Below are 14,272 nucleotides of genomic sequence, written 5' to 3'. Positions count from 1 at the left end.
ATCCTAGCTTGGCTCCTGGGGCCTCCAGCACACACGGCCACAGCACCAAGTTTGGAAGCAGAGACTAGCTCAGGGGCTGGCAGAGCAGGTCTGTGAAAATGTGGTGATGCCCCAATATACCAGCAGGTGTGTTCAGGCATGTTGACCTCAGCCCAGACTGGGAGCATCAGGCACAGCATGGAGCACATTTCTAAGGAGAAAGGGTCAAACGGAACAGCAGTTCCCAGTGCACTGAGAGCCTGTGAAAGAGGGGAGTCCTGGGCAGAGGGAGCCTCCTCATTCCCAGGGCTGGGTCCAGTGGAGGCCATAGCATGAGCCAGGGTTGAAGGCAGGCAGGAGCAGGAGCAGGAATGGGATGACAGCAGAGGGAGGCCAGCCGTGGAGAGCCACACTGAAGCAGGGAGCCCAGGTGGTGGGGCCCAGCAGCAGTGCGGGAATGGGGCCTGAGGAGCCAGCATGGCTAGACAGGCCACCTACCTGGCCACAGCTCCTAGTTCTGCTATCACAGCCCTCCCAGCACTGGCAGGGAGACCCTTCCTCCCTTGAGCAGTGGATAGAGGCTCTCGGATGGGCTTCCCAGCCTCTCTGACCAGGCTAAGGACCCCAGGGCCAAGGGGAAGGGGCCTCATCCTGGGTTTGCCAGCAATCTTTGAGGCTCTGGCATTTGAGAGCTAAAAACCAGTGTGAGGGCCCCAGGCAATGAGGTCACTGCCCACAGCCTGTCCCCTGTGCTCAGAAGGCCCTAGCGCCCTCTTAAGCACAGCCTTCTTCACCTGGGCAGAAAGCCAAGAGTGGGTGTAGCTTTGGGCTGAGCCTCTGGACAAGCAGGAGGGCCATGGAGAATGGGGCCCTGAGGCAGGATGCACAGGCCATATCAGGTATCTGGGGATGGCCAGGCTGGGCTGCGGGGTCTCAGCGCAGGGCTCGTGTTCCCGAGTTCGTGGACCAGTGACCAGGGCCCATACCTTCAGTTTGCCCTGGGCCCCAGGGGTTTGATAATAGGACTGGGTATAGGGCTGCTGTGGCTGAACTCAGTAAGAAAGGCCAGGTGGTCAGTGCAAGGCCACGGATTTGGGAAATGATGCTGCTGACAACAAGGCATGGGAGTCTGCCAGGGGAACTGGAGTGAAACTCCAGAAGATTAATTGCTGGGGGAGGACATGAAGTACCAAACACAGCACCCAAGGGAAAAGCCGAGGAGAGTAAGATCTCAGGACACCACTATACACAAAAACATAAACCATCACAAACGGCTCCCAAACAAAACAAAGGGCAAAGAACCAAACTGTGGATAATATTTCCCACCCACATGACAAAGAAAAAAGTTAGCCTATTCTAATATAAAGATTCTTCAAATTAACAAGAATGAAACTAATATCCCAAGAGAATAAAGGACGTGGATAGGACCATCCTAAACATGGAAGATGATTGCTGTTTTATAGAATATACATTTTTTTTAACAGATGCAACCTCATTACCATAAAATAAATACAACTTAATGACAAAAAGCATATCCCAGCTATAGCTTTCAAATTACCATAGGTGAAAAGGATTCAGTGGTATGAGGAGGAGGGGAAACAGGCATTTGCTCAATGGAGTGTGAATAGGTGAAGCCCTAACAGAGAACATTCCAGCAGAGAAAGCTTTAGAATGCACATACCTGTTGACCAGGCACTACACTTTTAGGGACACAGTTTAAGGAACAGTAGTAAAGGACAAGTGATAGATTTAGCTGTAAAGATGTTCATTCACTACAGCTTAGTGGCCGATTTGACCTCTAATAGAGAAATTAATTTTGTTATATGAATATGTCATATCAATAATCAGTTACATAAAAAATATGCCATCTGATTCAATGTGATGTCACCATTAAAATGTGGTAGTAGGAGAAAATATTCACATACCTATAGGAATATATTCTAATTTTCCATCATAAATAATATGTTGTCTGTGTTAGATACAGCATCTTTTAATAAATGAAGAATGTCATTTTCTAGATTTAGGGAGGAAAAGTAGGAAATAGGACCTGCCAGGAGGTGCTGGAATGGGTTGGTGAGGGTGGGGAGTCTGAATGCCATGAGACCTTTTCTGCACCCAGGTGGCTCTTGTGATGCTCAGCAAACATTTCCAACTCTTGTCACCTTCCAGAGAGTCCAAGATGGAAAGAGGGACAGATTGATTAACTCCCATTTCCCTATGAAAAAAAGGGAATAAAATGTCTTGCCCATAAATGCAGGAAGGAAGTGGCACCTCTAGCGATTTCCCACTGCCCTTATGATCACATCCAAGTCCTTCTCCACATCCAGTGACTGGCCCTGCTCACCGGAAACTTCCCTTCCTACCTGGATCCCTTGTTCCCCAAATAGCCTTTTCTCACACTTTCGAATGTGCTGACCTCATTCCTGCCTCAGGGCCTTTGCACCACCTGTTTCCTCTGAACACTATTCTGACCCTTCCAACAGTAATCCATTATCAGTCAAGTCTTAGTTCCAATGTTAATTTCTGTGCATGTCCTTGCTGACCACCGGTATAAAGTGGCCCACCTTTCCCAGCCCTTCTCCCTTCTCCACCTCACTATTTTATTTCTTTCATTATCTTTATCTGAAATTATCTCTTTTGCTTTTCACTTGAATATTATCTGTGCCCCCGGCCAGAATGCAAGCTATGGCTATGTCCTGTCTTGCTCACAGCTATACCCCTTGCCTGACATATAGAAGATGCCCACAGAACATTTGTTGACTGAATCGTCAGGTGCCAGGTGTATTAGTCAGCACAGGATGAGCTATGCTGCATAACAAAGTCTCCACCCCATCAGGAGCTTAACACAATAAAGCTGGTATGTGTTTCCTTATACACATCACAGTCCAATGCAGGCTGAATGGTCCTGCCCCATTTTGTACCTGCACCTACTGGGACGTATGGCTCCCAAGATCACTGTGTTAGGGAAAGACAAGAGGGAGGGACACACTGGCTCTTAACTGCCTTGGCCAAGAGGTGACACACATCACTTCCTTACACGGAGGCCATTAGGTAAAACTAGCCACACAGCCCCAGATTAGGTGCAAGGGAGACATCCAAGGAACCTGAAATGTCTATGTCACACCAGGACCCACACATCCCAGCCCAGACTCTGCCACAAAGAGACCCCAAAGGGAAACCCTATAGGCAGAATCACCCTGAACAATGAGGGAAACCAGCCTACCTGTGAGCTGCTAGGGTCCAGCCACACCTGCCTCCTGCCCACCTTGGCCTCTGCTCCTCCTCAGAGCCTGCATTCCCTGGGTCCCTGCCATCAGAACCCCCACCTGACCCTCCTCCCAGGACCTTTATGGTCTTCCTCAGGGGATAGGCTGTGTCCATCCAGGGCTGATCCCCAAGCCTCAGAAGCTGAAAGCGTTTCCACCCTGGCCCCGGATGACCTCACAGCTGACCAAATGCCTCACTTGGAGCACAGTCTGGGCCAGCTGCCGCCACATCTGTCCTCCACGTTGCTGGCTTGGCTCTGGGATGGGAAGCCCCATAACCAGCTGTGTACTTACGGAGGGAGGGAGACCTGGCCTGGCCAGGCCTTCCAGGGCCACTCGGGGCTCCAGCTGCAGCTCCAAGCAAGCCAGCACCCTAGGGTCTCAAGGCCACAAGACGGTAGCCACTGGCCACAATGGTGATCTAAATCCAAGTGTAAATTAATTACAAAGAAATTCAATTACCCACTGAATGGCTACCATCCAAAATAACAAGTGCTGGTGATGATGTGGAGAAACTGGAACCTCAGGCCCTTTTGGGAGGGAATGCAAAATCGTGCGGCCGCTGTGGAAACAGTATGGAGATTCCTCAAAAAATAAAAAAATAGAACTGCCCTATAGTCCTGAAGTTCCACTCCTGGGTATATACCCAAAAGAACTGAGAGCATGGACATGAAGAGGTATTTGTACACCCATGTGCAAAGCCACATTATTCACAATAACCGAGAAGTGGAAGCAAACCCAGTGCCCCTCGACAGGGGAATGAAGAAACACAACACGGTACAGACACATAATGGGCTATGCTTCAGCTCTAAACAGAAGGGCATTCTGGCACGCACCATGGCAGTGATGAACCTTAAGGACATTATGCTAAGTGAAATAAGCCAGTCGCAAAAAGACAGTTGTCTTAGATGAGGTACCTAGAGTAGTCACAATCACAGAGACAGAAAGTAGAATGGTGGCTGCCAGGGGCTGGAGGAGGGGATGGAGAGGGTTAGTGTTTAATGGCCACAGTTTCTGCCACTGAACTGTATGCCTGAAATGGTGCGGGGGGTCAACTTTACTCATATTTTACCACAGTCAAAAAATTATTTAATTAAAAATTTAAAACTCCATTGAAAATAAAATGAGATAAAAATTCAGTTCTCCCATCATGCCAGCCACGTTTCAAGTGCTCGAGGGTTGGCTTCTGCGTCGGACAGCGCAGAAGGTTCTGTTGGACAACGTTGCTCTGGGAGGTCATCCTTTCTCATGTACTCACGATTCCTCAATCTCCCTCCTCCCCAAGACCACCAAAGGGGGTGTGACTTCCATCAGCTCCCGGGACTCTCTTCAGGGTGTGCACAGCCCTGAAGGAGGACAGAGAGCCTTACAGAGTATTAATTGTCAGGGCAACGCACGCTCAGGCAGGGTGCCTCATCTCCCCCACCACACTGGGAGGGGGAGCTCAGGTTAGAGGGGCAGACATCCCCCCTCCTCCCTGGGCCCCAGACTGAATGCCATGCTCTGGGACCAGCATGCGTCCAATAAACGCTTGCTGGATGCCACAGGGAAAAAAGACTTGACCCAACTACTTTTCCTCAGCTCCTCCAATTTATCTCCTAAAATCCTTTTTTCGCCATGATAAACTATGTTTCAACTTAAGAATGTTCGCATCTCTCAGGCTTTTCAAGAAGCTAACCAAGCCATCCTACAGTCCGAAAGTGGGGTCCAGTGGAGCTTAAGGGCCCACGTGAATAAACTGAAGTTTACTCTCTGGCAAAACCAAGAGAAAGTTCGAGACTTCCTCCTCCTGGCTCATGCAGCACGAGGCATGTGTGACAGAGGGACCCTCCACACCAGGTCATGGTGGGTCCAGGAGTTAACCCAAGTGTGACATAATAATAGATACATACTGGTCTCTGCCCGCCCCCTCCCCCCGTTCCTGATACAGACCTCCTAAACCCTGTAAATGTCCAAGGGACAGGGGTGACAGGAGCAGCCCTTTCAACTGTACCCGCGTTCATGTGATGTGGTGACTCTTGCTGGGCTCTAGATAGCTTCAGGATGGGGGCTGGCTGCCAGAGGAACCCACCCGGTGATCAGAAGGTTGGAACTTCCAGCACTGCTCCCTGCCCCCGCCCCGGGCGTCTAGGGAGAAAAAGGAGCTGGGGATTGAGTTCAATCACCCACAGCCAAGAAAAACTCCATAAAATCCCAAACTATGGAGTTCTGCAAGCTTCCAGGTGGGTGAGCACACCGAGGCACTGGGAGGCTAGTGTGCCCGAAGAGGGCAGGGAAGCTCTGAATGCCCTCCCACCTGCCCTGCCCCATGCGTCTCTGCCATTTGTTCTGGACTTGCATTCTTTAGAATATACCAGAGATCGTAACTAGGGTTTTCCTGAGTTCTGTGAGCTGTGCCGGCAAACATGTGAACCTGAGGAGGGGGTCATGGGAGCCCTTGATTTATGGCTGGGGAGTCTTCCGACCGGGTCAAACAGGTGACAACACGGGACTTGTGAGGGGTGTCCGAAGTGGGGCCGGTCTTGCCCCGTGGGGTCCGTGCTAACCCTGGGAAGTTAGTGTCGGTGAGGAAAACCCACACATTTGTTGTCAGAAGAGCTGGTGTGAGTGACTACAGAGAACAGTTCTCCTTCAGCAGGACCCTCGGCTGGGCTGGAAGGCAGGGTGATGCTGGGGGAAGAGCGCACATTTTCAAGGCTGGCGAGATGTTACATTACCAGTCTCACAGAGTTAGTGCACTGCCTACGATGATGCCCGGCATCGGCCTGGCACCTGGTCACTCATGACGGCAGGCATCATGGTTGTTTTATTATGATTACAATAAAGGTACTTTTCAGAAACGAGATGAGATTAAGTGTGACAACACTCTCCAAAACAGAACACGCTCTGCAAACCTAATGGACTTCGGCCCCACTCTGCCGACGAGAGGGCTGAATTCCAGAAGGTCGATGACTCCCCTAAGACCAGCGGAGAGGAAGGTGGACAGGTGGGCAGGGGTCTCTCGTCCCAGCCATCAGCTCACTCCCATCCTCCTGCCCCTGACCTGCCTCTCCACGGGGTCCCCAGCGGGTCTTGCGCACGGACTTGGTTACCTCTGTCAGCCCCACCACTCCACCCCTGCTACCGGCCCCCACTTACAATGTTCATGAGCGTGAGCAGGTACTTCTGCACGTGCTCCTTTCCGTGGAACTGGACCACAGAGTCGTCCACGCCCAGCAGGACCTCGATGTTGTAGTCGCCGTCGGTGGCATGCCGTCGCGCCCTGCTCCTTGAGCCATTGACACGCTCCTCCAGGACACCCAGGGCGCGGCTGAGGTTATCCAGGCTGCCCGGCGGGGCCCCTGGAAGGACAGAGAACACAGTCTGAAGTAGCAGCCCAGGCTCACCAGGGACATCCAAACAGGGCAAAACCCCACCTGGGTGCAACTCGGCACTAGCCTGGCCATCATCTTGGTGAAAACTCACACAGTACCCACATGGTCCCCATTTTACAGAATGAACTGAGATTCTGGGAGGGCAGAGTGCATGCCAAGTGGGCTCAGACCCAGAAGCATGCAAATCAAGTCCACGGCCATCACTGAGCCCAGGCCTGGCACCCAGCAATGAATGGAGAGGCTGAGAGCATGCCGCCAGGAGCGGGCAGAGCCAGAACCAGCTTTTTTCACTCACTCACACATTTGAATGTCCGAGAAGAGCTGCCCAGTTGCCAAAGGGCTGGCCTCCCCGGTGTGGCCACCATATTATAACCAGGGAGACTGAGGCCCAGCCCTGGTGGTGTGTCCTTAGGCAGCTCCCCTCCCGGAACTTTCCTCCACTGAAGCAAGGCCCCTCATCTGTGGGCCAGGCCCACCTACCCCCCTTCAGGGTCGAGACCTCCCATGGGCGCCCCTCCCCAGGTGAGCCATGCCTACCCCTGGGCACTAAACGGACACATGGGTGACTGCCTGACTGAATTGTGCAGGGGACCAGGGCCCTCTAGTGACAGCTCCCCCGCAGTCTGCCTAGGGTGGAGGAGGGGGTCCAAGGGGCCTCAGCCGAGAGCCCCAGAAGGTCATCTCACTGTCTGCACAGCTGCGGTGTCTGCCTCGGCTCTCTCCTCCTTCCTCCCTGGACCTGGAGCCCACTCTGGACCAGAGCTCAGGCTCCCAGCCCTTCCCTGCCCCCACCTCTCAGGGTGGCAGCTGAACTGACCAGGCTGACCTTTGTCACTGCTGGCAGCCCCAGACCACCCTGCCTACTAATAAAGCCTTCTGGAAGCCCCCCGCATCTCTGTACTGGTCTCTGTGTCTGTGCTGGGGCCCTGACCCCAGGGTCCTGCTTCTCCTTGGCATTCCCAGATACCAGCCCCAGGAAGGGCCTAGGATCTCAGGTCTTCATGCCATCACCCACCAGGGTGTTGTGTCCAGTCCCTGTGGCCCCTTGTAGCTGGAGGTGGGGTCGATGCCCCCTGAAGCACACCTTTCTACAAAGAGTCTTCCAGAATAATTCTCACTTGTCCCCGAAGCCTCTCGTCTGCTGCCTCCTCCAGACGGGTGCAGGAACTCTCTACATGTCCCAGTGGCACACGGCAGATGCTGGAGGCAGAACAGGGCCTCAGAAGGCAGCGTGGTAGCTCAAAGTCAGGCGAGGCAGCCTGCCCTCGGCCCCGCCCCACCACTCGGTGCACAGGTCTCCTCAGCCAGGGCTGACAAACGGGCCTCTGTGGTGTACACGGCTGTCCCCACTTTACAGACAGAAAGACTAATGGAACTCCAGCCTGGCTGGCTCTCAGCCAGGAGCTCTCTCCTTTGCACCTGCTGTCTGTGAAGTTTGAGGCCCAAAGCTGCCATCTGGCCACGGGACAGGCACCAAGGAGGGAAAGTGGGGGTGAAGAAGGTGAAGGAGATGAAACCGAAGAGGGGGGAAGGGGGCTCTGAGAGAATCAAGGACTAAGTCAGGCAGGGGCTGAGTGGCTGCTTGCATTCCCATACTTCCTGGGTTCCCCATGGCCCCTGCTCCAGCCCTGCCATCCCCCGGGGCACGCTGACCTGCACACGAGCACACACACTCACACGCACAGGGCCCCTCCAGGGGCGGGGACGGGGGCTGGGAGGGCAGGTGTGCAGGCAGCGCCCATGCAGAGCTGCTCATTCTGCCAGGCTGTCTGGCGATGATTCAGGGCTATCTGTGCTGCTCCCAGAGGAGACACCAGCTACTTAAACCTGACGGGGTTTGAGGAATTGCTACTCTATTTTAACACATTTATTTCTTTGCATTTCCAACAAGCAGGGACAGCTCACCTTCAGAACCACCTTGGGAAGCAGAAAAATGGTAATTTCCATTAAAAAAAAAAAGAAAACCCTTCCCCGGGGAAGAGGTTAAACGTTCCCCTCTGCCCCTGTCAAGCCAGGGGTCACTGATGGGTGGTCCCTGGGGCAAAACTAGACCACAGAGGCATGTATTAGCGCCACACGGTGTTTTAAAAATAACTTATTTGGTTGACAGTGTTTCAAAATTGGGAGAGTTCATGTTAAACAAAATCTAGAATAGCATCTTCTCTTGAGGAAGCAGGACATTGGGTCACCGGGTTAGGGGGAAGTGACGGGCCGGTAACACTGGGCTGAGGATTGACACGACACACTGGGCCCGCGTCCCCAGGCCACCTGGCCTGCTGCCCTCGCTGCCCTCCTGCCCCCTGAAGGCATCGGAGTATGCCCCTGACCCTAATCCTGGGAGCTGCCTACTACCAATGTTCCCTGTGGGGGGGTGGTGAAGGGGCTGCCACTGGGCCAGAGCTGGCTGGGACGCATCCTGTAGCTGCTTCTGCCAAGCAAGCACGGTGTTTGGCTCAATTTATGTTACGAGTCCATTAAAAACACCAACATGCTCTAAAGATGGAACAGAAATGACAATTTCACCCCAAGCATAATTATTACTGTTCTAGGTATTACTTTAATCATGATGATTTGGGGGGTGTGACTTGGACATGATGTTCTAGAACACCTTCCCCCAAGACCCAAGCCCTGTAGGGATGCCCCAAAGTCCAAGGTCAAAGTGTGGATGAGGAGAGGGGCAGGTGACAGCCCTGCCCTGCAGTCCAGCCCCTGGAAGCCTCAGCCCTACTCAGGCCTGGCAGGACACGGGAGCAGCCAAGATCAGTGGGGTCTGCCAAGCTCCCAGGCCCAGGGCCACACGAGCAGCCAGGCTGACATTCCTTCCACCGTGTCAGTCTTGGATGTTTCTTCCATTTCCCGACAATGGGCTTAGTCCTGGAGCCCAGGCCAGGCAGAGACCCCGACCACACCCTGGTCCTAGCAGGCCTGTCCCTCATGCCAAGTCCTGATGCAAGGAGCTCCAGCTCCTGTCTGGTCCTGGGTCAGCTGCCCAGGAATTCCCTGACACCAATGCTGGCCTTCTGGGCCCGTCCATGTGTACTGGGTTGCTCACCTGGCCTAAGGGCCTGTGCTCCTCTCAGTCCCTCAGGGTTGGGGGGTGGGCTCTTTGCCACTTTCCCCTCCTCCCCCTGGAGCTCCTGCACGCCTACAGCCCGTGTGCTAAGCCACAGTGACACAGAGCTCACCCCGCCCTTTGCTCCATCCCTCACTACTGGCCCTCACTACTGGTTCAGGCCAGGATAACAAGCTGTCAGCACAGCCCATCTCCTGCTGAGGTGGAACGACAACACCACCCTAGCTCCTGTTGCCCTCTCTACACTGCCTCCCAGACGAGAAGCTGCTGGTCCCCACGGGTGGCTGATCCATGAGAAACAGAAGACTGGGTCCCTGCAGGCCAGGGCCCCCCTGACTGGGGGCATCTGTGGCGGGACCCCATCTTTCCAAAAGGTAACAAAAGGGATTTTATTCCCGGCATTCCCTGTGCTGGGGGGAACCCTTCTGCATGGCAGCTAGGGCTTCTGTTTCTCATGTCTCAGGCAGAGGATGACAAGGCAAGAAGCTTCCAAGAGCTGTCCCCAGTTTTCAAGTCTCCAGAGGGGATCAAGCAGGATGCCCCAGAGAATCAAGGAAAGGGCAGGATAAGGGGAAATAGAATTGATCCAGGGAATCCCAAAGCACCTGTCCTCCAGGGAATCAGTGGGTCACAGAGGCCGAGCTCATCCAAAGGCCTTGGCGCACAGGGTGCTGCCTGCACCAACCCCCCACCCCCAATCTGGGGGTGGCCTCGGGGACAATCCTCTGCTGTCCCAGCAGCCATCTGATCCCCACCTCGAGAAGAAGGCTCCTCACCGTCCTCATTTCTGTCCCCATTTTAGCATCAAGGAACACCAGGAACAGAAAGATTAAGTGACTTAGACAAGCCACACAGCCAAAGAGGAGCTGGGGCCCAGCCTGGGCCATGGGATCCCACGTTGTTAACAGGCCCCAGAGCCGTCCCCACACGTCACCAGCACTGAGGGATGGGTTGGGGAAACCGAAACTGGCAGAAATAGAAACGTTTAGCCTGGAGAAGTGAGGCCTCCGGGTCCTGAGTCTGCAAAGGCCTCAGGAGCATTGTGTGTGAGGCACTGATTTTGTAGGTTCAAGGGCACCTGTGTGTTTGCAAATCCCACAGCCAGGACTGTGCCACACTGACATCTTCACCTGGGCCGCCCTTCTTGCTGCTGCTCCTGCCCAAAGTTAGCACTCCCCACCAGGCCTAGCAGGAGTCCCTCAAAAGGCCCGGAGGGAAGGGGGTCTGCAGCCCTCCTGCACTGGCCTCAGGGACATGTGTGGTCCCCATCTGCCTCCCCCACAGAGCTGGCTGCACATCTCCGGGGTACGGGGCACACAGAGCCTTGAGAACACACTTCTCAGTGACAAGGGAAGACTGTCCCCTACCCGTGGAATCATCGTCCCCTCATTTCTCACTGGACCTGCTCCTCCTCATTCTTCAGGTGTCAGCTGAAATGTCACCTCCTCGGGAACGAGGTGTATTTCATCCTAATTTAACTAGGCTCTCCCCTCCCCCAATGTCTCCCTGACAGCATCTTGTTTTCTTCCGTCATAAAACACCCCACCATTTGCAGTTCTAATCTCATTTGTGAATCTGCTTGGGTGTCAATGGCCTCTCCCGCCTCGGAGAGAGGTCCCCTGGAAGACAGGGGCCATAGGGTCTTTTGTGCCTCGGTTTCCTGAGTGCCTGACAAGTCACGGCAGGGCTGGGAGGGAAAGGAGCCAGGGCAGTGAGGCAACGGGAGGGAGCACAGGGCTCCACCCACAGCAGGGCTCGAAGGAGAGGCAGGGGCAGCAGGGCCAGGGAGGCCAGACTGGGTGGGGGGGGCGGCCAGGAGCAAAAGTGAGGTGACAGGTAGAGGGACAGGAGCTGGTGCAAAAATCCAGCCGTAAATTACTTAACACACGACAAAGCTAAGATAAAATGACCCAGGGGGAGTTAAGACGAAGGGGGCAATGAGAGGCGTACCATGCAATTTCCAACAACAACAACAAAAGCCGGCCTGATGATATTTATGAGATAAAATATAATCCGAGGCATCAGTGGGATAAACTGACACACAATGCATTGAGAAGATACAAAAGATACGAAACTTTATGCACCTAACAATGCTTCAACCTCTTTCCTAAGGAAAAAAGAGACAAACCGCAGTTCTGTGTGCATTTTTATACATTTACTTCAGAAAACAATAGATGAGTTAGATTAAACACGATGTAGGGCTGTCGGGGAACTGCATGACTGAGACTGCCTAGTGCTTAAACCCAGCAACCCGAAAACGTGCCCTTTCCAAGCACACACGGAACAAGTCCAAATGTGACTATGTATTAGGATAGCAAGAAAACTCAAAAATCAAGTCCACGGTCACCACCATGAGATAAAATCAGAAAAAAAAAAAAAAAAGAAGAGACCAGACCAGACCAAACACCAGAAATTAAAGATACAGTCTTATATAAGCCTAGACTACGTGAAGGATAGAAATTCTAATCACTGGCTCAGTTTAGGAAACCGGAATAAACCTCAGAGAAAATTGAGAAAGTAGTCAAAGAAAAGCCTAGAAGGTTTTACAAGACAGTTTTACCAAGACTACAAGGAAGAGACGCTTCCCATCTGATGTACACTAGGTATGCGGAGACCCAACACCTTTCTTTCTAGCTAGGACACAGAATGGGGGAAAGGGCTTATCAACTATAGCAACAAACCCCATGAAATATCTAGGAATAAAGAAAAAGAATGAATGTATAAAGACCACACAAAGAGTAGCATGACAGTCCATGACTCTCCAAAAGTACAAAGGAAGACCTCGATAGATGGAGATACAATGCGATCCTGGATGGCAAGTAGATTCTCTTCCAAATCTGTGTACAATCTTAATGCAAACTCCATCAAAGAATCACAAAACCCCAACAAAATAACCAAGGTGATTCTCCTTCAAATCGTTCTACAAATTCAACATGATCTCCATCAAGGAATTACGAAAACCCAACAACATAACTCTAAGATGTAACTAGAAGACTATATATAAGAGAATAACCGGAAAAATCTGGAAGATCTTGAAAAATAATAGTAACGGGAAGGTACTTGTCTTTCAAATTAACTGAACATATTACGAAATACATTTACACTATTTGTATGTTTAATATATTAACATGTTTAATATTACAAAACATTAGTTAGTACATAGTGACAATGGTGTCAGGAGAGATAGATCAATGGTACTGAATACATGCGATGCCTGGGTGACTCAGTTGGTTAAGTGTCTTCCTTCGGCTCAAGGCATGATCTCAGGGTCCTGGGATCGAATCCTGCATCAGGCTCCCTGCTCAGGGGGGAGTCTGCTTCACCCTCTCCCTCTGCCCCCCTCCCCTGCTCGTGCTCTCTCTCACTGTCTCTCTCTCAAACAAACAAAAATCTTAAAAAAAAAAAAAAAAGGTACTGAATACAAAGTCCCAACACAGATCCAAGCATAGGAGGGACTTCTGGGTAAGATGAGAGATTGAACACATGCATCCAATTTGTCTTCTTCCTGGAACCCCATTACAACTTTGGTAAAGTGATTTTTTTTTCAATCACAGGGCTACAAGGACAAGGACAGCAGCTGAGGAAATACTAACAGAACTGTTGGAGGCTGCAAAGCAGATGGTCTCGTAGTAATGGACTTCGTATATCTGAGAAAGTTGAATCCCAAGCTGGCAATGAGGAGAACCCAGAGACTCTCCTAGTCTGCGTCATAAAATCCGCCACAGGCACCAAACGCTTCCGGACGTGGGAGTGAAGGGCAGATTGAAACAAGCAGGACTAGTTGGTGGCAGATGCCAAATCCCCTGCCTGTACACTGTGCCCCAGGAACAGCCCTGAGAACTAACACTGGCATTGGTCTGGAAGCGCATTCTCTCTCCGAAATGTGGAAAAGAAGGTCTCTGGGCTGCAGGCACCACGTGTGGCTGAAAGCAGAGGCACCAAACTAAAACCAGGAGGTCTAAATCAATGTTGAGGCACTAGCTCCCTTCCATAATTCACCCCCAGAATGCTAGAGGTTAGGCCTCCCCCTACCCCAAGCAGGACATCGGGAGGGGTCTTCTCTAGGGAATCTGGTCAACCAAAGACAAAAAGCTAGTATCTCAGTCCATGGTTCTCCCTGCCTACATGCATCGAGCTCCCACTCACTTCTTTTGTTGCCCAACCTTACACATGAACTGACAGCCAGGGATCACCAGCTCTCCTGGCAAAGCCCAGATGTGGCCGATGGAGGCCAAGACGAAGCAAACAACTCAACAGGAGCAAAGTGGAGGAAAAACAGACTGTACAGGAAGCTGAGGGGAGACCTACCATCACTAAGTTCTGAGAAGAGAACTAGGAGAAGGTATTATATCTGTTCAACAAGGACAGGACAGGAACAATAGAAAGGGTCCTTTGAGATTAAAACCATTTCAGCAGAAATGATAAACTCCGTGGAAGGACTGGGAAGAAAAAGTTGAGAGATCCCCCAGCCAGTAAAACAACGAGACGAAGAGACTTGAATAATCAGGAAAAAGTCAAGAACAGTAGAGGACCAGACTGGAGGTTTATCAGCCATACAACAGAAGCTTCATAAAGATAGA

The 14,272-nt window shown here is 52.0% G+C and overlaps 1 protein-coding gene across 1 annotated transcript in view; it reads right to left on the bottom strand.

The window, feature by feature from the left end:
• The window catches only part of ADAMTS2 (ADAM metallopeptidase with thrombospondin type 1 motif 2), a gene marked incomplete at its 5' end in the record, with an annotated part of 221,959 nt that overhangs the window by 85,418 nt on the left and 122,269 nt on the right, over positions 1-14,272 (bottom strand). The window contains one exon of the mRNA XM_034655721.1: positions 6,384-6,586. Within this exon, the coding sequence (XP_034511612.1) occupies positions 6,384-6,586 (203 nt within the window). The remainder of the gene's footprint in view (positions 1-6,383; positions 6,587-14,272) is intronic.

The sequence above is a fragment of the Ailuropoda melanoleuca genome, chromosome 3 (genome assembly GCF_002007445.2).
Source record: "Ailuropoda melanoleuca isolate Jingjing chromosome 3, ASM200744v2, whole genome shotgun sequence".
Taxonomy (NCBI): domain Eukaryota; kingdom Metazoa; phylum Chordata; class Mammalia; order Carnivora; family Ursidae; genus Ailuropoda; species Ailuropoda melanoleuca.
This window is presented reverse-complemented; position numbering and strand designations above follow the sequence as displayed.